This window comes from Hypanus sabinus, chromosome 4 (genome assembly GCF_030144855.1).
Source record: "Hypanus sabinus isolate sHypSab1 chromosome 4, sHypSab1.hap1, whole genome shotgun sequence".
Lineage (NCBI taxonomy): Eukaryota > Metazoa > Chordata > Chondrichthyes > Myliobatiformes > Dasyatidae > Hypanus > Hypanus sabinus.
Genome location: NC_082709.1, coordinates 80,317,734 through 80,344,143, shown reverse-complemented (window position 1 = coordinate 80,344,143; position 26,410 = coordinate 80,317,734). Strand labels below are relative to the sequence as shown.

The following is a 26,410-nucleotide window of genomic DNA, read 5'->3' as shown; positions in this document are numbered from 1 at the left end:
TGAAGGCAAGGCAATGGATGTTGTTTACATGGACTCTAGAGAGGCTTTTGAGAAGGTTCCATATGTGAACTTTTTATTTTTTTATTTATTAAGTGTAATCGTGAACAACAACCAGATCAGAAATGCTGATCAAGTCAATTAGTTCCCAAAGAGAACTCTGATAGGCCAGTTAGATGGTTCACTGCTGTTCAGTGATAGAACACAAAAAAAATCATATATACAATTAAGAAACATTAAAAAAATAGTAGAAATACTGGAGTCATGATGATAATGATGAAGTCTGCTGGAGAGAGACATTTATACACATGTTGTCCTCCATAATTCAAAGAGATTGAAGGATAAGGTTGCAGGGTGACAAAACGTGGCAAGAGCACGTGGAACTAAAAACTAATCTCTACCAGGAGAAAACAGCACCTGTTCTTTCCGCACTGTTCCCTGCAGTTTAAGGACTAAGTCCAGCCAGAACATAACTCACAAATGCTCTTGAAAGTCAGGTATTAATCCTGAGTACCAACAATCAAGCATTATCTGAAGAAGCACATGACCTCCCTTCCAGAGATGATAGGTGTTTGTGCACTGGAAGGCTTGGACCCCCATTGTTGCAGATGTTTCCAATCACTGCATCTGGAAGGCTGTTTCAAATTTTGATAGCACAGTAAAGGAAGCTTCTATCCAGTGTGTAGGTTCTCGCATTAGGCATAGAAACAGCATGAGCAGGCATAGAAAAACTTGATTGTGTGGTGCGCCATCTCTCATAGGATAAAGGCAGCATGGCACGAAGTTCTGCAGGGCTGTGACTGGTGTGCATTTTGTATAGCACAGTAGCTGCAGCAACCTGTCGTCTGTTAGCTAGTTTCTCAAGAGCTGTGGCTTCATCTACACCTATAATCTTGAGAGCTTTTCTTTGAATGGAATCAAGCTGGCTGAGGACACTCTATGAGGCATTCATCCATGATAAGCAGGCATACTCCATGATACTTCTTACCTGAGCTTTGCAAACTGTGGCTCTGCCCTCTTTGTCTAGTTTGGATGCTACTTTCCGCAGAGCTCCAAGCCTTTGTCCAGCCTTGTTTGAAATAGTGGGAAGATGTTTATCCTACACCAACTATCAATATTATCACCAAGGATTACTAACTCCTTCTTTAAATCCAGCTTGCAGCTCCCAGAATACAGCTTGGTCAAGAAGGTTCAGTGGCTTGGGATTCAAGATGAGGTAGTAAACTGGATTAGACATTGGCTTTGTGGGAGAAGCCAGAGTGTGTTGTAGATAGTTGCCTCTCTGTCCGGAGGCCGGTGACTAGTGGTATGCCGCAGGGATTGGTGCTGGGCCCTTTGTTGTTTGTCATCTATATCACTGACCTAGATGATAATGTGGTTAACTGGATCAGCCAATTTGCAGATGACACCAAGATTGGTGGTATAGTGGACAGTGAGGAAGACTGTTATGGCTTACAAAAGGTTCTACATCAGCTGAAAAAATGGGCTGAAAATGGCAGATGGAATTTAATGCAGACAAGTGGGAGGTTTTGACCTTTGTTAGGACCAACCAGGGTAGGTTTTACACAATGAATGCTGGGACACTGAAGAGTGTGGTAGAACAAAGGGATCTAGGAATACAGTTCCACAGTTCATTGAAGATGGCGTCACATGTAGATAGGGTTGTAAAGAAAGCTTTTAGCACATTGGTCTTCATAAATCAAAGTACTGAGTACAGGACATATGATGTTATGTTGAAATTATATGAGATGTTGGTGAGGCCTAACTTGGAGCATTATGTGCAGTTTTGGTCATATACCTACAGCATAGATGTAAGCAAGGTTGAAAGATTGTGGAGAAAACTTACAAGGATGTTGCCAGGTCTGGAGGACCTGAGTTACAAGGAAAGATTTCAATAGGCTAGGACTACATTCCTTGCAACATAGAAGATTGAGAGGAGATTTGATAGAAGGGTATAAAATTATGAGGGGTATAGATAGGGTAAAAGCAAGCAGGCTTTTTCCACCAAGATTGGGTGGACTACAACCAGAAGTCATGGGTTAAGGGTGAAAGGTGAAAATTTGGAGGAGAACATGAGGGGAAAGTTCTTGTCTAAGAGGGCCGTAACATGTGGAATGAGCTACCAGCACAAGTGGGCAATGCAAGCTCGATTTCAACATTTAAGAGAAGTTTGGATAGGTTCATTGACGGTTGGGGTATGGAGGGCTATGATCCCAGTACAGGTCAATGGGAATAGGCAGTTTAAATGACTCAGCACTGACTAGATGGGGCAAAGGGCCTGTTTCTGTACTGCACTTCTCTATGACTGTATTACCCATTGCATAATGGTACTGGTCCATGGCATAAAAAAGGTTGAGAACTCCTGCTTGAGTGACACAATGACCATTAAGAACCAACAGTAAAAGTTCCATTACAAAATACTGATATAATTAGTTTCTGGTAAAAATGTTTACATAACATAATCAAAACCTATGACAACAGGTAATGAAATTAGTGGTCAAGAAATACAGTATGCAGCATATTCAAAAATTTGGCTAATAATAGTTGGGTAGTAAAACATCTATTTCTTATATGTTCACAGGAATATGGGATTTGCTTATAAAGGTTACTGAAGTTAAGTAAAATACAGTAGTTACTTGAAATGGAGGTAAAATCTTACATAAAAATAATAATTTCAAAGGAAACAGCAAAAAGAAATGAAATTCGAATTAAACATTAAAGTTACAACTGCATAGCAGAAAACAGATCAGATTAAAGTATATAAATGCGCACTGATAATAGAAAATTTTGAAAGAATATAAAATTACCTTTGGTTGTTCTGTATGTACTTCAGAATAGTTTGGTACATAGGTTATTTTTGCTCCATCACGTCCTTTGTGCTCTTTCTGCTTTTGTTCTGGTCGTTTTATAGGTGGAGGGAATATCTCTGGTTTTTTGCCATCTCCTTCTCCGTTTTCATCTGGACGCAAAACTGAAAGATTCCAATTCCCTTGTTCAGATAAATACTTTATTCCTTCATACTCCTTCATTAGGTTTCCTATTTTGGTAAGAAGGTTTGTACAAGCAGCTTCAAATTCAGGTTTCAGACAATCTATATTAATTATTCTTATTAGATGACCAAAAAAACTTTGTATATCCTTGTTGGGTTCTACAGCTTGTACTGCTTCGTTAAATTTAGCCTCAAACATACCATCAACAACTGCTTTGATTTTAGAGTTATTTGAAGAAGTCTTAACTGATTCTTTGACTGTTTTCTTGGGGTGCAGTGGGGGAAATAAACCTTTATTACTTTCATGCATGTCTTTGTATGGGTAGTTGGTTGGCTGTTGTTCAGACCTGGTGTCTTCATTTTGCTGTTGGGGGTAATTACCTTCATTGTATTTCCTATATCGTTCTTTGAATAGATTGACAAGTTCAACTTGAGAAAGTTTTTTGGTGGTCTCTGTTAAAGGAGTTGGACTGAAACTTATATCAACATTTTTCTGCACAGCATTATCCAGGAACTCACCTAGAGGCTTGTGCCAAGGTTCACTTGAAATATTTACAACTTCATTGTCACCGGGATGAACTAGCTCAATCTGTTGAAGAGTTCTACTGAAATGTTCCAGATTGGGTGCTTGCCTTAGAAGAGATTTTTGTTCAGCTTTTTCAGAGCTTTTGGAAACATTACTTTGCACTTCAAAGATTTCTTCAGGCTGTAATTTTATTACTTTAGGAGAATTAGTTAATTCATATCCAATAATATTCTCTTGTGAAACATTCACCGTAGGTTTTGTTTCTGGCTCTGCAGGGGTTGAAATAACAAGTTCCACAACCGCTGGGTAAACTGATTCAAATTCATATATGATTTCGGGTTGTTCTGTAGCTGCTTCTGGGATTTCAACTGTACTTAATTTCACTTCCTTTCTGTTACTTGCTTGCTGTTCTGATGCAAGTTCCTTTTTAACTCTTTTTATCACTTTGTTTTTTTTGAAATTAAAATCTTTATCCTGGGTATTAAATTTAGAACTTGCTTCCACAGGAAGAGCATGGTTATAAGAATCACTTGGAGCAAAGTATAAATGATGCAATGGCTTTTTTTCAGAAACAATATTACCCAGAGGAATATGATTTCTACGTATTCTTCCATCAATGTTCAATTGAAGATTGTCTGCTCTGCCATATTGTGGAATAAATCTTATGTCGCTTTCAAAGGACGGTCTTTGTCTAATTCTACTTGAATGAGGCACACTCTTTGCTATTGTAGCAGCCTGATGAAGATCTAAGTGATTTCCAACATAGATGTTCTTTTCATTTTCTTCAATTTGATGAAGCAAACCTAATTTGGAAGATCTTGCGAATGAATTTGTATGGGACAAATTTGCACTGGTATCAGTGTTTTGATTTAGGAATGATTCCAATATTCCTTGGTTCTTTAAGGATATCTGTGATCTTAGCACAGTCCCGTTAATCATCAGAATAGTTTCACTTGCATCTGAAATAGAAATAAAAATGAATTCCGAATTAACAATCCTCATTATTTTCTGTTCTATTTTAAAAATATCGCTCCATTGTACTCACTTTATTTACAATTATTTCCCCCTTTCACATACCTTTTGATTTATTTTGCAACCCAAACTCTACTGATCGTGAATTCTCCCAACAACTGTGTGTACACAATTTTTTGGAGTAGTGCTGTTTAAATTTTCTGAACTCTGAAAAAACGAATTTCTCTTTATTCCAGTCTTAAATGGTTTATCCCTTTATTCTAAAACAACACAATGTACTTCTGAAACTTTCTGGTAGGGCAAACAGCTTCTCAATATCTAATATGTCAAACCTTCAGTGAATTTCATACTTTATTTTTCAAACTTCATCATATTTTCTTCCAAACACTAAGGAAAATACTAATTTTACACTTTCACCTTAGATGATAACTACAAATATCAGTGTATTTTGGCAAGAAGAAATATTTATACAATACACTCAGTATGACAAACACAAGAAAATCTGCAGTGCTGGAAATCCAAAGCTATACGCACAAATTGATGGAGAAACTCAGCAGGTTAGGAAGCATCTATGGAATAGAGTAAACAGTTGATGTTTCAAGCTGACACCCTTCTTTAAAACTGAAAAGGAGGGGGGAGAAGTCAGACTAAGAAGGTGAGAGGAGGGCAGGAAGACGTACAAGGTGGTAGATGATAGATGAAACCATGGGGGGGGGGGTGAAGTAAAGAGCTGGGAAGTTGATTGGTGAAAGAGATAAAGGGCTGGAGATGGGGGAATCTGATAGTAGAAGATCATAGAAGAAAGTGATGAGCACCAGAGGGAGGTGCTGAGCAGGTAAGGTTCGAGAAATCTCAACTTTAACGCTCCTTTCCCCAATTCCAACCTCACTCCCTCTGAACGCGCCGCTCTCCACTCTCTCTCCATTAACCCTCACCTCACCATCAGACCCACAAGGGGATGCTGTCGTCGTCTGGCAGACTGACTTCTACCTTGCTGAGGCCAGACGGCAACTCTCTGACATGAAATATACTTAACATACCAATCAGGTAGAGGGTGATAGCCTTTTTGTGAGTAGTTCAAATTTCCTTATTGGCTGGTAGTAAAATATGTGCGCGTGCATACACGTACACACCTTAGAGGGTACATTGAAAGCCACACAGGAGAGTGATGTCTAAGGCACTTTTAAGTTAGGTGACAGTATAGGAGGAAAATATTATTATTACCCCATTGTAAAGAATAGGAAGTGTCAAAGGGCAGTAATTCATCCCTAAACTAAATCTGTGACAGAAATAAATATGGATGACAATATGCTAATGTACAGGAAAACAGTTAAAGGATAGAAGTTGATGAATTGTGAATAAATGTCATATATAATGAGAAAACATAACAGGAAGGTAACAGTGACACACACAAAATACGAGAGCAACTCAGCAGGCCAGGGAGCATCTATGGAAAAGAATGCAGTCGACCCTTCCTACTGAAGGATCTCGGCCTGAAATGTTAACTGTACTTTTTTCAGTAGTTGCTGCTAAGTTCCTCCAGCATTTTTTGTGTGTTGCTTGGATTTGCAGGTTTTCTCTTGCTTGTGATAGGAAGGTAATCAAACCTTTTGGAATTTAAGTTAATGAATGGAGCAATATATTGATTGCTGGTTTCATGGAATTTAAACATTTTTTTCTTTTTAAGAACCATCTCGATAAATAATCATTTTTGCTGAAACAAATTTTTCTAGATACATTTAAAAAGCCAGTATTTTGCATGAACCCTATAGCTATAGGGTTCTTTGTCAACTGAAAATTAGCAGGAAACAACTTCACTATCAATGTCAAATAGTTGAAAAATTTTATTTTACAAGTACAGTAAAACTCTATTAATTTGCTTTTCCATTGTTCACAAATCCCACTGGTGTGAACATAGAAGATTACAGCAGAGTACAGGCTCTTCAGCTCACAATGTTGTCCCAATCTTTTAACCTTCTCCAAGATCAATCTAACCCTTGCCTTCAACATAACCCTCCATTTTTCTTTCATTCATAAGCCTATTTTTTAAATTAATTTTAATGAGTTTTTAGAATGCAACAAAACAAAAAAACAGTAAAAAGGATTATACAGTGCAAAACAAACATATCAGAAGTACAGTTCATAACAGTTAAGGAAAGCACCCATAGCAGAATCATATAAAGTTAGTTACCACCCAACCCTCCCACTACCCAACTCCAAGCCAACCTTACGATATATAAAAAAGTTAACCAGAACTTTATCACCACAGAGCTGTATTTATATAAAAAGAAGGCATATTGCCTACCTCATCTATAAAATGTTTACACATAAAAAAAAAACCCTAAGTCTTAACCGTAAGAAGCTGGAAGTAAAGGATTTAAATACAAAAGAAAAAAGGGAGGGATGCACCCTTAATCTAAATGGGAATTATGAAAATATTAAAGAAAAGGACCCCACATATTTTGGAACTTTATGCCTGAATTAAGAAGTGAATAATGAATCTTTTCAAGGTCGAAGCAGGACATAATATCTCTGAGCCATTGAGCATGAGTGGGTGGGACAGCATCTCGCCACCTAAAGACTGCATGTCTGGCCAAAAGAGAGGTGAAAGACAATGTATGTAGTATAGTTGGAGTCAAATGCATGTCAACTTCTCCCGAACTACCGAAAAGTACAATCAGAGGGTTAGGCTCCAAATAGCAACTAAATATATGAGATAAAGTTAAAAAAATCTCTTCAGTATCTCTTGAAGCTAGGACAAGCCCAATAGATATGAATAAGGGAAGCCTCACCCCCTTTACACTTATCGCAACAGGGACTAATATCAGGATAGAACTGTGATAATTTAGTTTTAGACATATGAGCCCCTGTGTACCACCTTGAACTGTAAAAGGCAGTGGCGAGCACATAGAGAAGCTGAATTTACTGACTTGGGAATTGAATCCCAAACCTTGTTGGACAAAGAAAAATTTAAATCATGCTCCCAGGCAGTTTTAATTTTGTCAAAGGAGGCTCACCTCAACATTGTTAACATATCTCAAACAGTAGCAATTAAACCTTTACTCAACAGATTCATAAGAAGAAACAAATCCACAACATTTTTAATGGGTACCTCAGGAAAGTTTGGTATTGAAGGGTTAATAAAATGTCTAATTTGGAGATATCTAAAGAAATGAGTGTTAAGTAGGCCAAACTTTACAGACAATTGTTCAAAAGTTGCAAAGTGCTTATCTATGAAAAGATCTTCAAAGCACCTAATGCCCTTTTTGTGCCAGTCTAGAAATGTTAAATCCTGCATAAAAGGCTGAAAAAGATGATTATGTACAATAGGACTGGAGAGAGAAAAACTTTGAAGCCGATTATATTTTCTAAACTGAGCTCATTCTCTCAGTGCGTCTGATATCCGGATTAACAATTGATTTAGGCAAATGGCAAGGAAGTGAGATGGAGAGTTTCTTATTAGAGTTCGACTCCATTGCCACCCATATTGGGCGGTCCGACTGATTATAAAAGTAAGACCAAAAGATAAGACAACGTATATTGGCTGCCCAGTAATATAAACGAAAATTGGGCAAGGCCATACCACCTACCCTTTTTGATTTTGAAGATGAGCTTTATTTAGTCTGGGATGTTTGCCCTTCCATAGATAGGGCGAAATAATAGAATCTAACGAATCAAAAAAAGCTTTAGAAATAAAAATTGGTAAAGATTCAAGTAAGTATAAAAATTTAGGAAGGATATACATTCTAACAAAATTAATTCATAGGCCTAAGAGATTTTTAAAAGTCCCTACTATATCTGCCTCTACCACAACCCGTGGCAGCATGTTCCATGCATCCACCACTAAGTAAAAAGCTGCAGTACCTCTAACATCCCCCCTATACTCCTGTACAATCACCTTGTCCTCTTGTATTAGCTTTTGTCAACCTGGGAAAAGGTATTGGGTGTCCACCGTATCTATACTTCTGTGTCAAATGAACGCATTAGGTACGGCGTAGCTACGTAATCTTGACCACAGGGATCACTAATCTCTGTCCTCCATGCCTACTTACCTGACTTCTGAGGATTCCTGGTCTTCAACCACAGAGCACTCCAACAAGGACACTGCCCCTGACCTCGGCCTCACGTTTATCCCTGTTCCTAAGCCCTAACCTGATCCCTAACTCCCTGCACTGTCTCCTAAAACCATACAACAAACCTAAAAAAACAACTCAGTCTAGGCCATGGCCTCAACAAACATCACAGCTTGGTGTTATCTTGACCTGAGTACTCCCTAACACCTGTTTATGAATACAATTGCATTTTCTCTATACAGGGAGACACAACCTACCACATGAGGTGTCACTAGCACATCGATTTGGACAATCAAACTTCACAGTCTTGAAGAGAATTTCAACAGTTCGGGCAACATAGCAAAGGCAGCACCTCACTCCATCTGGCAAATCACTATAAAAGTAATGAAATATCATAGGGTCATAATCAAATAATGGCAAAGTAATGTAAATCATGCACACTTGCAGAGAATGGAAAAACACTTACAGTTGTACAATGTTTGGGACTGCCATAAAAGCTGGGTACATCGTTTGAACCGAGAGCTTGGTTCCACTTAAGTCACTGAAAATGAAGTTGTTTAAGAAGGTAAGATTACATGATTATTAAGTAAAAAATACATTAAAATATTTTTGCTATAACTATGATTTACTTTTCAAATACTACTCTATAATTTAATTAGCAGAGGTCAGATGATCAAATAAATGCTTATCCTCTGAGTATTATTCCTCTATCCCATGCAAACACAGTAAAGATTGTGAATTCAAGCACAGGCATCCACCTAGTTCTATTGGACTAACATGACAGGATACCATCGCACATTCGGGTACTTAGAATTGTCCTAGAATTAAGGATCATGCTTGAAATAAGCAGGAACCATTCAGGGTCAAGATGACAATAAACATCTTCACCCAGAGGAAACAGTGCAAGTCACTACCCAAGAAAGCAGTAAAAGCTCAATTGTTGAGTGTATCTAAGAGAGAGATCAGTATTTTAGACTTTAAGAGAATCAAGGAATAAGGGGTTAACACAGGATCAGCAAACCCACTGCCAGGATACATTATCTTAAATTTAAATCATTCTTCATATTCTCTTTGCACTGAGCCTTCATACTTGTTGACCTATTTTAGATGTGTCAATTTTCGCAGGAGCTTTTCGGAATTCAAGGCTAATAATCATCCAACAGGTGCAATTCTGAGGCTGAGGTAGGCAGCCTCACAGTGCTAGGCCTTCAGGGCCATTTGCAGATTGCTGTGTCTCAGCATCAGCCTGGGCCACCTGATAACATGTAGGGCCAATAAAACAATGTCTGATTCCAGTAAGGGTGCAAGGGAACAGAGAAGGGCATTGAACCTGAGAAGGTTACTCATAGCCTCTCACTTTGCCTTGCATCTCCACAGAAGCAAAGCAGCGGTGCTTCAAAAATCACTCATTGAAGGAGAAATTTAGAGCAGTGGTTCTCTAAAAATCACTCATAGGAGGCATGAAACAGCGCACCCTAATGCCTTCACCATTGTTTTGGGGGATTTTAACCAGGCCAGTCTGAAAAAAATCAGTAAACAATTACCATCAACAGATCACTTGCAATACCAGAGGAAACAACAGACTGGATCACTCTTACAAGACAATCAAGAATGCCTACCGTGCTTTGTCACGCCCTCACTTCAGGAAGTCTGATTACTTGGCTGTACTTCTACTCCCTGAGTATAGGCAGAGACTGAAGACTGAGGAACCAGCAGTGAGGACCAAGAAGGTTTGGACAAGGGAAGCACAGGAGCACCTACAGGACTGCTTTGAATCGGTAGATTGTACTGTATTGAGGGATTCATCCTCAAACCTGGATGAGTATGCTGCAGTTCTTACCGACTTCATTATAACCTGCGTGAATGAGAGTATGTATACAAAGACTTGCTGTACACTCCCACACCAAAAACTGTGGATGAACCAGGAGGTACGTTGTCTGCTGAAAGCTAGATCTGTAGCACTCAAGTATGGCGACCCAGGTCTGTACCAGAAAACCAGGTATGATTTGCAGAGGGCCTACAGACAATTTTGAACGAAGTTGGAGGTAACATCGGATGCATGACAACTCTGGCAGGGTTTGCAAGACATTACTTCCTACAAAGCAAAACGCAGCAGCATGAATGGCAGCGATGCTTCACAACCAGATTAACTCAACACCTTCTATGCCCGCTTTGAAAGGAAAAATACAACTACAACTGTGAAGATCCCTGCTGCACCTGATGACCCTGTGATCTCTGTCCAGAGGCCGATGTTAGTCTGTCTTTATAGGGGATGTACCCTCGCAAGGTGGAAGGTCCCGATGGAGTATCTGGTTAGACGCTGAATACCTGCACCAACGAAGTGGTGGGAGTATTCAAGGATAAAGTCCCCACTTGCTTCAAAAAGGCAACAATTATACCAATGCCTAAGAAGAATAATGTGAGCTGCCTTAATGACTATCTCCCAGTAGCACTCACATCTACAGTGATGAAATGCTTTGAGAGGTTGGTCATGACTAGACTGAACTCCTGTCTCAGCAAGGACCTGGACCCACTGTAATTTGCGTATCGCCACAATAGATCAACGGCAGATGGACAACACAAACAGCTATGTCAGGATGCTGTTCGCTCACTATAGCTCAGCATTTAGTACCGTTGTTCCCACAATCCTGATTGAGAAGTTGCAGAGCCTGGGCCTCTGTACCTCCCTCTATAATTGGATCCTCGACTTCCTAACCGTAAGACCACAATCTCTGTGGATTGGTGGTAACTTCTCTTTGCTGACGATCAACACTGGTGCACCTCAGGGCTGTGCGCTTAGACCACTGCTCCACTCTCTATATACCCATGACTGTGTGGCTTGGCATAGCTCAAATGTCATCTATAAATTTGTTGATGATATAACCATTGTTGGTAGAATCTGAGATGGAGATGAGAGGGTGTACAGGAGCGAGATATGCCAACAAGTGGAGTGGTGTCGCAACAACAACCTTGCACTCAACGTCAGTAAGGCAAAAGAGCTGGTTGTAGACTTCAAAAACATACCAATCCTCATAGAGAGATCAGAAGTGGAGAGAGTGCACAGTTTTAAGTTCCTGGGCGTCAAGATCTCTGAGGACCTAAACTGGTCTCAACATTTCAATGCGGTTATAAAGAAGGCAAGACAGCAATTATACTTCATTAGGAATTTGAAGAGATTTGGTATGGCAACAAATACACTCAAAAACTTCTGTAGATATACTGAGGAGAGCATTCTGACAGGCTGGCATCACTGTCTGGTATGGAGGGGCGGGGTTGTAAATTTTGGTTGGTTCCATCTTGGGTACTAGCCTACCGAGTACCCAGGACTTCTTCAAGGAGCAGTGTCTCAGAAAGGCAACGTCCATTATTAAGGACCTCCAGTACCCACAGCATGCCCTTTTCTCACTGTTACCATCTGATAGGAGATACAGAAACCTGAAGGCACACACACAGCGATTCAGTAACAGCTTCTTCCCCTCTGCCATCCGATTCCTAAAAGGACATTGACCCCTTGAACACTACCTCATCTTTTTAATATATATAATTTCTGTTTTTGCATGATTTTCAATCTATTCAATATATGTATACTGTAATAGCTTTATTTATTTATTATCTTTTTTTCTTCTTGTGACGAGATCTGAAGGTTTATTCACTATGGATTGTTCCTTTAAAAAGGGAGAGTGTGTGTGGGAGGGAAGGGAGGGAGGGGGAGAAGAGAGGGGGAGAGAGAGAGGGAAGGGGAGAGGGGGGAGGGGGAGAGAGAGAGGGAGAGCAACGAACAGCTCGTGAGTTGCCTTGGAAACTGAAGGGCGGAGCTATATGATGGACAGCTGGTGTTCAGCATCTGTGGAATATCCACAAGGTCAACTGGCTTTGTAATCAGACACACAGAAGACACTGACGAACCGGACACTGGATGAGATTTGTGTGCCCATGACAGGGGTGGGTTTTGCTCACAGTGTGGAAAAAGGGTGACCGATGGAAAGCTATCGGTGTGTTTAACCTTTGCCTGGGTTGATAGCTTTACCGCATCAAAACAGCACTCTCTTTTGTGTGCTCACAGTTGGTGACTTTAACAGGGACTTAGGAGGACAACGGGAAGATTCAACAGCATCAGCGCACTGGGAAAACAAATCACCTCTCTCTCTCTCTCCTCAATCGACTCATCTCAATATCATGAACTGATCTGACTTCATACCTATACCATCGTAAGACTATCATTTACCACCTGAGCTTGGAGAAGTTTGAGAACATTATTTACTCGCTTATATATGCATAAACTCTGCAAACCTATTTGCCTTATCTTGTTTTATATTACTTTATTACGTAATTACTAATAAAATAGAGTTTGATAACAGAAGACTCAGACTCCAGGTGTGTTCCATCACTGCTGGTCCTTTTAACCCATTATGGGGTACGTAACATTCTTCTTCTATATTATGAACTGCTGCTGCTAAGTTAACACATTTCATGACACACACCAGTGATAATAAACCTGATTCTTAAATTGTGGAAACACTACAAACTGTAGCCACAATACCAATGATGGGCTCTCAGAGTTTTCACTTGGGGCTCCAATTCTAACTATTGAACTGAAGATTGCTCCATGGACAACTGTGAAATCTCATAACCAACACAAATTAAAGCTGGAATACTTTATGTGGAATTATGTACAAGCTCTTTGGCAAGCAGCTCAGAGCTAATAACAGGGAATATGTGTAAGTAGTCTTTGAATGGCCACTGCAAATTCTGGTCTTCATTTAGCTTTTTGGACTATTCATTTGCTCATGATCCAATGCACTAGAGCTTAGTGCTTCCCAAGTGCAGATGCTGCTAATCTCCCCACTAATGTATCAACAGTGCTTGCATCTGAGTTGATGCTTTCTAGAGTAAGTGGAATGATACAGTGCTATCCTTCTGTAAGTTTCTCAACCTCTGTTGGCTCTGCTCTTTATTACTCTGAAAAAGAATAGATGACAAAGACTCAGGTTTCAATGCGAAGAATTATCAGACACAGATGAGTTGCCATCTGGTTTGGAGCATGGAATTTTAAGAAAAACAATTAACAAGTAACCACCTTTTCAATTCTAACCACTAATGATGCCCTCTTTATGACCCACTTCACAGTACCCATACTTTGTTCCTCGATTAGGTTAAATACTTCAATTAATGCATCCTTTGTTCCTGTCCTTTGTTTCTATTGTCCATATCCCTGTAAAGGAGTATGTCCCTGGATGGCTAGATAGTTTGTAGGTGATAATTGTGCTGATGCATGACAATTGACAGGGTTGTCAGGAGGTAAAGGCAGTCATGGAGAACAGTAGGAAGTGCAGAATATGGCATTACAGTACTAATATGAGATGGAGTATAGCTTACTGCTGTTAATGGAGGAAAGAAGCGATTCTTGGAGAAAAACTTGCAATTTCACTTAGTGAAGTTTTAGGAAGACAGTTGTGTAAGATCAGATTCAGAAATTTCATCTTAGCAAATCTGCTTGTGCGTGTGGTCACTGATCTCAGTAATGACATTTGCCAGTGCATTAATAACCTTGCCCATTAACAACTTAAGCAAGAACAAGACTGGGCCACATAGCCTCTCAAACATGCTCTGCTATTCAATTAATTTATGGGTCATCTAATCGTGGGTTACACATCACCATCCTGCTGTTCCCCATGACCAATAATACCCTTATAGAACAATAATTCGTGTTTCTCATCATGGAATACCTTCAATGATTCTGCCTATTCAGCAGTCCGATACGGAGAGTTCCTGAGCCACAAACAGCTGAGAGGAGATCCCTCTTTTGCATGTGAAATGGATGTCGCTTTACTCTGAAACCATGCCCTATATTCTCAACAAACTTAACAATCCACGTCTGAACCTTATTTGCCTCAACAGGATCATCTCTCATTCTTCTAATCACCAATGAATATCAGGGCCAATCTGCTTAACCTTTCCCTTGAATCCTTGACCTGAAACATTAACAGGTTTCTCTCTTCACAGGTGTTGTTTGACTGCTGAACTCTTCCAGCATTTTTTATTCTTTGTTTCATTTATATCAGCTTATACTTACTCTGTGGGAGGAGAAGTATCTTCACGAAATGCAATGAATCTCAGTGTCACGAGATGCAGACACAACAGAATATAAAATCCTTGCACTGGTTAGGCCATAAGACCCCTCCCTATTCCAGCACCCTCTACCTGTCTGAGCCAATGCTATCTGCTTTAAATTGAGTCAATACTGCTTTGGATTGTTAAATCACACAATCACAATTACACTGTTCTATTGCACCTCATGCTATTTGTAGGGGAAATTTACAAATCTACTGTCACCCATTTCCTTGCAATTTCATGGGATATACACTCAGTGGTCACTTTATTGGATACGGAATTGGAACCCAGTGTGGTCTGTTATTGCTGTAGCCCATCCACTTTAAAGCTCAATGTGTTGTGTGGTCGGAGATGCTTTTCGACACAACACCGTTGTAACACATGGTTATTTGAATTACTGTTGACTTCCTGTCAGCCTGAACAAATCTTATCTGATCTCTCTCACTTACGTGCATTCAAATACAACACTCTCAGTCCAATATTTGTTGCTTTCTGATTTAACTGCACCGCGCCTCTATTGCCCTGTAACTCATGCCACTGGCTGTGATTAAGCCTCATCTCCTGCCTGTTCTTTCTATAATCTCTGTTACATGCTATCTTTGACTTATTTCTGTTTTCCCCTTCCTCAGCCTTATTACTCCGGTTCCTATCCCCCACCAAATGAGTTTAAACCCTCCCTAACAGCTCTATTAAATGTGCCCGCTAGGATACTGGACCCCTTTGGGTTCAGGTATAACCCGTCCTTTTTGTACAGATCGTATCTCTCCCAGAAGGGGCCCCAGTGATCCAGGAATCTGAATCCCTGCCCCCTATAGCAGTCTCTCAGCCACATATTAATAAGCCTGAACATGTTATTCTTGCACTTGCTAGCACTTGGCACAAGCAGCAATACTGAGATTACTACCCTGGAGGTCCTGCTTTTCAGCTTCCTACATAATTCCCTGAATTCTCTCTTCAGGACCTCCTCCCTTTTTTCTACTTATGTCATTGGTACCAAAGTGTATCAAGACTTCTGGCTGTCCATCCCCTCCCTTCAGAATACTCTGCACCCAATCTGAGACATCCAGTACCCTGGCACCTGAGAGGCAATGCACCACGTGGGTATCTCTATCAGGCCAACAGAACCTCCTGTCTGTTCCCCTCACTATGGGATCCCCTATGACTACCGCATTCATCATCTTCCTCTTTCCCTTCTGAACCACGGAACCAGACTCAGGGCCAGAGGCCTGATTGCCGAGGTTGTCCTAGGTCATATCACCCCCCCCCCCCCCCCATCATCACCCAAAACATGATAACAATTACTAAGGTGGATGGCCACAGGGGTGCTCTCTACTATCTGAGCTCTTCCCTTCCCTTCCCTGACCGTCACCCACTTGTCTAACTCGTGCAGCCTCGGGGTGACTAACTCCCTGTAGCTCCTATCTATCTCCTATTCACTCTCCCTAGTAAGCTGCAGGTCATCAAGCCGCAGCTCCAGATCCCTAACACGGTCTCTCAGGAGCTGCATTTCGGTGCACCTGACGCAGATGTGGCCATCTGGAAGATGGGAAGATCCCCAGGATTCCCACATCTGACAGCCAGAGCAAAGAACTAACCCTACCGACATGCTCACTATTTCTTAAAAAAAATGCAAAGAAAATCCAACAATGAAGTCCGCTTACCCACTTTCCTCAGCGAAGCCCAATTCCACGAAGCCTGAATGAGCAAAAGCCTGTCACTTCTACTCTCATCACTGCCCTAGTCCTGACAATGTCACCAAGATTCTAGCTCATTTCTAAACGTGTACTACAGCGAGGAGTCTGATTGTTTGCATCAAACCCTCATATGGAGGCTCCAATGCATAGCATCAAAAAGAGGTTGCAGAGGGTTGCTGAGTCAGCCAGCTCCATTATGGGTACCAGCCTCCCCACCATTGAGGACACCTTCAAAAGGCAATGCCTCAAAAAGGCAGCATCCATCAGCAAGGACTCACACCATCCAGGACATAGCTTCTTCTCATTACCACCATTAGAGAGGAGGTACAGGAGCCTGAGAATGCATACTTAACATTTTAGGAACAGCTTCTCCTCCACCATCAGATTTCTGAATGATCCTTGAACCCATGTACACTATGTACTTCACTATTCTGTTCTTTTTGCACGATTTATTTTTTATATATTTCTTATTCTAGCATTGCAATTTTAAAGATTATACTGTACTGCTGTCCCAAAACAACAAATTTCACAACATGTGTCAGTGATAATAAACCCGGTTATGATATACTCTTTCTACTTCATCTCTGTATACTCACAGGTACTGCAAAGAAGGTAATTTATCAAATGCATCATTCTCTATTAATTCTAATGGGTTTGAGTTCAAGTTCCTGTTAAACAAAAGAAAAATGCAAGAAAAGCTTCCAAGTAATTCAAAAACTGTAAAAGATGAATAGTTTCTTTGTCACTAATACAGTAATTTTATATGTATAAATGCTGATTATTTCATTCAGGATGACTAATGCCGGAGAAATTGTTGGAATATTTATGTTACACTTACAATTTCCTAAAGAAACGTAATCCATGCCAAGATTTGAATGTTCCATCAAGTAGTGCTGTTAACTTATTGTCAGAAAGATCACTATACAATAACCAGAAAATAAATTAACTTCAATTTATTGAATATTTGAAAGAACTTGCTGATACAAGTTAATATTTTACTTTGAAATATAATAAAAACACCACAAAACAAGCTGTCCTTTTACACCTTATATAAATTCAATCCATGTGAATTAATTTTACAAAAGGTTCTTTTCTCTTCTGGTTGTTTTGATTCAATATTAATTTATGCCATTTTATCTTTGTTCTGAGTAACTATAACAAAAATACCCATTTTAAATTTCTAACATTTAACTTTATCCAGGTGCAAACTGCGTCAAAATCAAGTAGGCAAACCAAGTTTTCTATTAGCATCAGTACTATACTGCTGCCCTTCTACAGCTGGGTCACTTACTGCCCTATTCAGGTGATAGACTCAATTATATGGCGTTCTGTTGCACTCACTTCAATAATAAGCAAATGCTTTGAGAGACTAGTCAAGGACTACATCCCCAGCATGCTACCACCCACACTGGACCCCCTACAATTCGCAAACACAACTGATCGACAGATGACACAATAGCCACAGCTCTACACACCATTCTTACACACCTGGAGAAGGATGCTTATGTGAGAATGCTGTTCCTGGACTACAGTTCAGCATTCAACACCACAATTCCCTCCAGGCTCGACAAGAAGCTCAGAGACCTCGGCCTTCACCCTGCCATGTGCAGCTAGATCCTGGACTTCCTGTCAGATTGCTGGCAGGTAGGAAGAGTGGGCTCCCTCACCTCTGCCACCTGACCCTCAAACAGGTGCACCTCAGGGCTGTGTCCTAAACCCCTTCCTTTACTCTCTGTATACCCATGACTGTGTCGCCACCCACAGCTCCAATCAGCTATTTAAATTTACTGATGATACCACTGATTGGCCTAATCTCAAATAATAAAGAGGCAGCCTACAGTGATGAAGTTATCACCCTGACACAGTGATATCAAGAAAACAACCTCTCCCTCAATGTCTTAAAAACAAAGGAGCTGATTGTGGACTGACAGGAGGAATGGAGACAGGCTAACTCCTATTGACATCAATGGATCTGGGGTTGAGAGGGTGAACTTCAAGTTCCTAGGCATAAACATTACCGAGCATCTGATGTGGTCCGTACATACTAGCTGTGTGGTGAAAAAGGCACAACAGCACCTCTTTCAAAGTAGGTGGTTGAAGAAGTTTGGTATGGACCCTCAAATCCTAAGAAATTTCTCTAGAGGCACAATTGAGAGCATCCTGACTGGCTGCATCACTGCCTGGTATGGGAACTGTACTTCCCTCAATTGCAGGACTCTGCAGAGTGGTGTGGACAAGCCAGCACATCTGTAGAAGTGAACTTCCCACTGTTCAGGACATTTATAGAGCCAGGTGTGTTAAAAGGGTCCATAGGATCATTGGGGACCCAAGTCACCCCAACCACAAACTGTTCCAGCTGCTACCATCCAGGAAATGCCAGGACTAACAGACTCTGTGACAGCTTCTTCCACCAGGCCATCAGACTGGTGAATTCATGCTGACACATCTGTATTTTATATGTTAACTGGTTGTACATACTGTTTACTATAAATTGCACATTTAGATGGAGTCCATCCAATTCCAGTTCAATTCAATTCAATATGCAGAGGTTCAACCCTGGTTGCTATTTTAGGGGAAAACCTTGTGCGCTGCATCAGTTTCAAGATGAAAGAGGCTCTAAAAATCATTTTGCATTATTTTTGTAGAATAAGGAAGAGGGGATTATTCTACTAATTGTCGCTGGACAATTACTTCCTGGCTTTCTGGTACTGGCTCAGTTTGAATCTAGCAAACAACATGTTTCAACATCTGTAGAGCACTCATTATACCTTAATGAGCCTTAGCTCTCTAAATGATTTGGTCCCTTTTGCACTTGTGCAACAACTGTGTTTTATATTTCACTGAGCGATACACCACAGAATTGGCCCTTCTGGCCCATCAAGCTGCACTGCCCAGCATTCCCCGATTTAACCCTAACCTAATCACAGGACAATTTACAATGACTAAATAACCTGCTGATATGTTTTTAATCAGTGGGAGGAAACTGGAGCACCTGGACAAAGCCCGCACATTGCACGTGGAAGATATAAAGAGACAGCTTCCAGAGGACACCGAGATTGAATTCTGCACTCCGACACCCCAGACAGTAATAGCATCACGCTAGCACGGTGCCCCAAATGTGACTGGCATTCTTAACTGGAGACTACTTAAAGTAAAGACAACCCTGTTCTGATAACAATGGAAAACTCTGTAAGAAGGAAACGCCTCCAGCTGAATTTAAGACTTTCTAATGAGGCACAGTGGAAAGTACTTTATTCAACCTCTAAATTTTATCATCTTTGGTCTAGATGTCAAGCAGATGAAAGTAACTGAAAATCAAAATAAAACTGCAAATGTTGAAAATCTAAAATAAAAACAGAAGTTCTGGAAATACTCATCAGGTTGGAAGAGAAATTAAATTAACATTTGAGGTCAAAGATCATGATATAGGGTCTTCAACCTCAAACACTGCCTCTGTTTCTCCTCCACAGATGCAGCCTGAGTGGCTGAGTATTTTCTGTATTCTCCATTTTCACATTAGCAATGATATCTCTAATTTTAACAACTACAAAAAGGCACTCAAGTATATTCTGCAAATTATATTTTGCAAATAATGACAAATCTTTTGTAAAGACATGACTGTATCAATAGAGTCAATATTTCATTGCATTCAGTCAGTAAAAGGCAAATCAACAGAATTATTTCAAGATAAACATTGCCCTAATTAACAAACAAAGCAGCAATGGAACAGTATACTTAAATCATAATGCATACATCACAATTTTTAGTTCTATATTTGATTATTAGGTTTTCTAAATTAATATTAGAACTCACAGATTCTCCAGGAAAGGTAGTGCTTGAAATGTAAACCCTGCAATTTTTGAGATGACATTTCCAGAAAGAATCCTATGTTGAAATGACAAAAACATTCAATATTACTGTCCTTTAAAATCTGAAAGTGCTCCATTGATGAACATTATATAACTCTCTGAGATGTTATGTTCTCTCCAAGAAGTGTAGTCTCCTTTTAATGCTGTGGTGTGCAGAAGGAAGGTGATGTGCTATGGTGTACTAAAAGTAATTGGTAACTGGTTTATTATCATCACAAGTATCAAGATACATCGAAAAGCTTTTGATTGCATGCCACCCAGACAAATCATTCCGTATAATATATACATCATGTTGACGAAAAAGGAAAACAGAATGTAGAATATAGTGTTCAGTGCAGGTCGGCAAATAAGAATCTTGATGTGGTAGATTGAGAGTTCGATAGTGCGTAAGGCCCATTGAAGAGTTTTACAATAGTGAGTTAGTAGCTGCTTTTCAGCTTCCTGTTACACACACTCAAGCTTCTGTGTTATCTGCTCGATTGGGGGGAGGGGAGAGGAGAGAATGACTCAAATGGGAGGAGTCCTTGATTATTTTGGCTTCTTCCCAAAGCAGCACAAAATGTAGACAGTCAGTGGTGGGAAGGGTGAAACTGCATGATGGACTGGACCACGTTCACAACTGCGCGATTTCTTGCAGTCTCAAGCAGAGCAGTTGCCATAACAAGCTGTCATGCATGCAGATAGGATGATTTCTATGGTGCATCTATAAAAGTAATCACCAGATAAATGGTCAATGAAGTCTGTGAAATCAAACAGCATTGTGTAAAAGAAGATTGCTTAATGAACATGTGGAATATGAGAAATTTCTGAATGAGACTGCAGCTGATTCAACATCCAGGTTTCAGTATAAATCCAGCACTGATGATATTCTAATAATGTTTTAACTTAAAATAACGAGACTAACATAACTTGTTATAAAAATATTGACTTCAATGTTTTGTATTACCTTTGAATATTTTATGAATAACTTATATTTAGAAATATAATAACAAAAATTCAGTGTTTTTCATTTCCAGACCCCTCCAGAAGAATCCATAATACACTAGTGTACAGAAAATGACATTAAAATCAGACAACTGTACTTACAATTTCTTTAGTAAGATGAGCCCTTCAAATGAATCCTTCTGTAGCTTTTCAAGTTGATTTCCATGTAGGTCTCTACAACAGTTTGCTCAATAGTTAGAATATTAATTTATATCAGAATTTCAGCTTCTGAGAAACATGATTTTTAAAAATCAACTGGATAATTTTGCGGCTGCCACATGAAGAAGTACATTCATGGATATATCGACGTCCAAATTTTAGCCACAATAAAACATTAATTTTTCTACATGGGGATCCTGAAGATAACAAGGTTGAGGAAAATTATCTGTCCACTCATAGGTCATCAGTAAAATGAGAGTTGTAAATAATTTTCTGAATATGGTTAGATATTAGAAATATAGTAAACCTACAACACAATACAGGCCTTTCAGCCCACAATGCTGTGCCAAATATAAACTTACTTTAGAAATTACCTAGTTACCCACAGCCCTCTATTTTTCTAAGCTCCATGTACCCAAGAGACTTCTTGATAGAAGACGCTATCATATCTGCCTCCACCACAGTTGCTGGCAGCCCATTCCATGCACTCACCACTCTCTGCATAAAAAACTTACCCATGACATCCTCTCTGTACCGACTTCCAAGCACCTCTCATGTTAGCCATTTCAGCCCTGGGAAAAAGCCTCTGACTATCCACATGATCAATGCCTCTCTTCATCTTTTACAACTCTATCAGGTCACCCCTCATCCTCCATCACTCCCAGGAAAAAAGACCAAGTTCACTCAACCTATTCTCATAAGGCATGCTCCCCAATCCAGGCAACATCCTTCTAAATCTCCTCTACACCTTTGCAATAGTTTCCACGTCCTTCCTGTAGTGAGGGGACCAGAACAGAGCACAGTACTCCAAATGGGGTCTGACCAGGGTCCTATAGAGCTGTAATATTACCTCTCGGCTCTTAAACTCAATCCCACGGTTGATGAAGGCCAATGCACCGTATGCCTTCTTACCCATATTTTTGCATTACATTTATAGCTAACATAGTACAAGACAACATCTCTGTACACTTCCACCTATATTCCTGGCTACACAATTTTTAAAGCAATCTTTCAAAATAAACATCAATGGTAATGCCGATAATCCTTAAGTCTGAATTTCACAATTCCTGAGTCTGTTTTGCAGAAGAACAGTTCCAAATCTACATGTTACCCAAGTTACTAGTAGTTTTGCTAATTAATTGTAAAGGAAAATACAACAAGTTAAACATTTGAAAAAGACCCTTGATTGCCCCTGCATGCCATGGCTAAATTATACTCCATCCTCTGAGACAATTGCAGATACTAACTTGGAGGAAAATCTTGACTGTGGTTGTTAATGGTCTATGCATGTTGAATCATTGGTCACTGCACTCACCACTACATCTCCAGTTCCAAGGAAACCAAATATACAGAGGTTTTTACAGTTGGTAATATATGCCCTCAGACAGGTGTGCATGAAAAAACAAAAACACCCTTCCCCTCTCTAGCTTTTATTCTCTGTGTACAGTTCCACATCTTATGGATTAGCTATTTGTCAAATATATTGATGGCATATTAACTCTAAACACAAAAAATAGTAAAAGTATAGATTTTTTCTCAATGTTTTTCTCAAAAACTTAAAGAAATTGACTTGCTAAATTTTCAAAAAAGTCTGTAAAAAGTCAAATTTCATGTTCAATCTGTTAATAGAAACTTACAAGTTTTCTGCCCATCTGTAGGGTAACCAATTGTTTTTTTGGACAGTAGTGATGGCATTTTCACTGAAATCCCTTTAGGGAAAAATAAAACATACAAATATTATCACTGAGGTACTTAATGAAACTATTGTAGGATACATGTTTATGTTCCCACTGATGCCAGCAGTTTTCGTGCTCTAAAAAGGATGCAATAGTTCGATCGAAAACCAGTGTATTATGCCTAAACAAGGGAGACTACAATGGGATGAGGAAGGATTTGGGTAGTGTAGACTGATAACATAGGCTGTATCGTGGGACAGTAGAGGAACAGTGGAAGACTTTCTAAGAGATTTTTCATTGTGCTCAAAGAAAGTATATTCCAGTTGAAAGCAAGGACCATAAGGGTGGAGAGAGCCAGCCTTGGATAACTAAGGAAACACAGAAAACATACAGCACAATAGAGGCCCTTCAGCCCACAAAGGATACTAGAATATGGGTGAGAGGAAAGGTGGATGAGAGATAGCGGCAATGATTTGGGGGGGCACGGAGGGGGGGGCGAGAGAAGGGCTGCGAGAGAAAATGTGGGTAAATGAAAGTGAGTGAGAGAAAAGGGAAAGGGTGAGAAAGTGGGGGATACATGAGAGAAAAGTGGCTTGAGAGAAAGGGGGTGAAGAAAGTGGGTGAGGGAGTGAGAGAAAGGAGAAGGGGTAAAGGGGTGGCAAGCAAAAGGTGAGAGTAAGGGTGAAAGAAAGGGGCAGGAGTGAGACAAAGAAGGTGTAACAGAAAGGCAGTGGCAGTAGAAGGGGGTGAGGGAGAAAGGGGGAGTTGTGAGAGTAAGTGGGAAAGAGAAACAGGTGTGAGGAAAATGGTGCAAGATGAGGGGTGAGAGAAAGGGAGGGTTTAGGGAAAGGAGGGGTGAGAGAAAGGGAGGGTTTAGGGAAAGGAGGAGGGTGAGAGAAAGGGAGGAAAGTGAGGAAGTTTTGCTAGACAAGGGGGTGCGAGTGAAAGGGGGAGGTTGAGAGAAAAGGCAAGTGGAGAGAAAAAGGGGTGAGAAAAAGATGAAAGAAAAGGGGTTAGAAATGAGCCAGGAGTGAGTGACAGGGACGGTGAAAGAAAGGGTGGTTGAGAGAAAGTGTGTGAGGAAAAGGGGTGTGAGAGACAGGAGGTGAGCGAAAGGGGGCGAGAAAAAGGGGGTGAGAGAAAAGGGTGAGAAAAGGTGAGAAACAGGAGTGAGAGAGGGGTGTGAGAGAAAGTGTGAGTAAGGGAAAGAGGTTGAGAGAAAAGTGAAATGCTGAGAAAAAGGGGGATGGATGAGAGAAAGGAAGCTTGAGAGAAAAGGGGGTGAGAAAATGGAAGCCTGAGTGAAAGGGGGTTAGAAAAGGGTAGTGAGAGAAAAGGGGGCTTGCAGAATGAGAACTAACTTCCTTATCATTGAGGACAGCTTCAAAAGGTGATATCTCAGGAAGATGGCATCCATCATTAAAGCCCCCCATCAAATAGGACATGCCCCCTTCTCAGTCTTACCATCCAGGAGGTGGTACAGGAGCCTGAAGGCACACACTCAATGAATCAGGAATATCTTCTAACTCACCATCATCAGATTTCTGAATGGACAATGAACCCATGAATACTACTGCATTTTAAAGAGATATCTATTTATCTACCTATCTATCTCGATTTCACTCTCCGTTTCTATCTCACATTTCCCTCTATTTCCCTCTCAGATTATCTCTCCACCTCCCTGTCTACTCTGTACCTTGAACACTTGATCAAGATCTGTGTTGGCACGTTGAAGGTGGTGGTGAAATTCACCATTGACAGTACCCTGGTTTTCTTTATTATAATATCAGCTCTCTCTCATACACATTTTTTGCAATATTTTCAGGTTAGACATTTTTTACAACAATATTTACCTAAGTTTCCATAGTTACAAGAATCTGATTTGTTGGATACCACTTTGAAATTGAATCCTTTAGTGAAAGGTTCAATTAGCAGAATTTTTAATTTATTTTTGTCACTAAAAGAGAACCTACCACTAAAGATTAAACAAGATTGGGAGACAGAACTTAATATGACATTTGTTAATGAAGATTGGCTTCGAGTTTTGAAAAATGTAAATTCTTCTGTATGTGCCAACCATTGTTTAATTCAATTTAAAATTGTTCATCATTATTATTTAACAAAGGAGAGACTATCTAAAATATTTCCTAGTATTGACAACTACTGCGATAGATGTAAAACTGAAGTAGCTACTTTGTCACATATGTTCTGGTGATGTTCTTCATTAAAATGTTTTGGAAATCTTTATTTTCTACAATTTCTAAAGCTCTGAAAATTAATTAAAAACCTAATAGACTGACTGTTCTATATGGAATAGTTCCGCATCATATTCAGGGTATTTCACCTTCAGATCAACATGTAAATGCATTTGTTACACTACTGGTAAGAAGGGCTATTTTATTAAAATGGAAAGATATCTCTTCCCCTACATTAATTGACTGGTTTTCTCAAGTAACGTTATGTCTCAGTTTGGAAAAATTTAGAAGTAGAACTTTTGATCCTCAATTCAATTTTGAGAGAAGATGGGGTTCTTTTGCCAAATATTATCATTTAATTTGAATTATGCTATATGGTTTCCTTCCAATTTTATTTTTTTATAAATATGAATTGGCAGTTGATGACTCTTTTTTAATATATAGATGGTGGTGAAACGTATTGCTCCGAGGGGTTGATTCCTAATGGGTTTTTTTCCCCTTTTTTTGTCGTCAGTGGGTTTTTTTCCTGGTTAGACAGGGTTCTTTTTTTCCTTCTTTTTCCTATATATAAAATTATTTCCATTCTTATATATTACGATCAGCCTTTTTTCTTCAGCTTTATTAATTTTATACATATTAATCTGGTTTTGTATCATTTTATAGCTGTAGAAGATTATCTATCAATAAAAAATTCTAAAAATGAAATTATAATATCAGAATGCATACCCTTAGTTCAGCTAATATTCAGGATAATGCATAAACAGAGGACATTTGCAACCTAAAATATACTACACATTGCAGATCAGACAGAGGTTAAAGTCCAAAGCACCATTGAAAGAGCAGGTAGAATTAGTGCTTCTTCTACTCTCCATTTTCATTTGCCTTTTCTGATGGTCTATGAACACAACTTCACTATTCCTGTTCTTTTGTTCTGTGTGTTACAAGGTGGGTGTTGATGGCTGACCCAAATGCAAGACACAGACACTGAAATACGAGAAACAGGACTTGGTTTATTGTCCCCCCCCCCCTTCTCTCACCCCCCCCCCCAACTCAATGCCACTATCTCTCAGCTGTCTTCTAGATTCCTGTGTGGGCTGAAGGGCCTGTATTGTGCTGTATGTTTTCTATGTCTCCTTAGTGATCTGATAGATGCATAGAGAAAGAG

At 39.8% G+C, this 26,410-nt stretch overlaps 1 protein-coding gene across 1 annotated transcript in view; it reads right to left on the bottom strand.

Moving 5' to 3' along the window:
• The window catches only part of LOC132392131 (leucine-rich repeat-containing protein 37B-like), a 47,223-nt gene extending 22,418 nt beyond the window's left edge, over positions 1–24,805 (bottom strand). Inside the window, exons 1-8 of the mRNA XM_059965980.1 lie at positions 24,747–24,805; positions 23,012–23,083; positions 21,318–21,389; positions 20,176–20,247; positions 17,201–17,281; positions 16,959–17,030; positions 9,024–9,098; positions 8,815–8,930 (exon numbers count right to left, since the gene is read on the bottom strand). Of these exons, the coding sequence (XP_059821963.1) occupies positions 8,815–8,930; positions 9,024–9,098; positions 16,959–17,030; positions 17,201–17,281; positions 20,176–20,247; positions 21,318–21,389; positions 23,012–23,083; positions 24,747–24,805 (619 nt within the window). The remainder of the gene's footprint in view (positions 1–8,814; positions 8,931–9,023; positions 9,099–16,958; positions 17,031–17,200; positions 17,282–20,175; positions 20,248–21,317; positions 21,390–23,011; positions 23,084–24,746) is intronic.
• Positions 24,806–26,410: the final 1,605 nt, after the last annotated feature.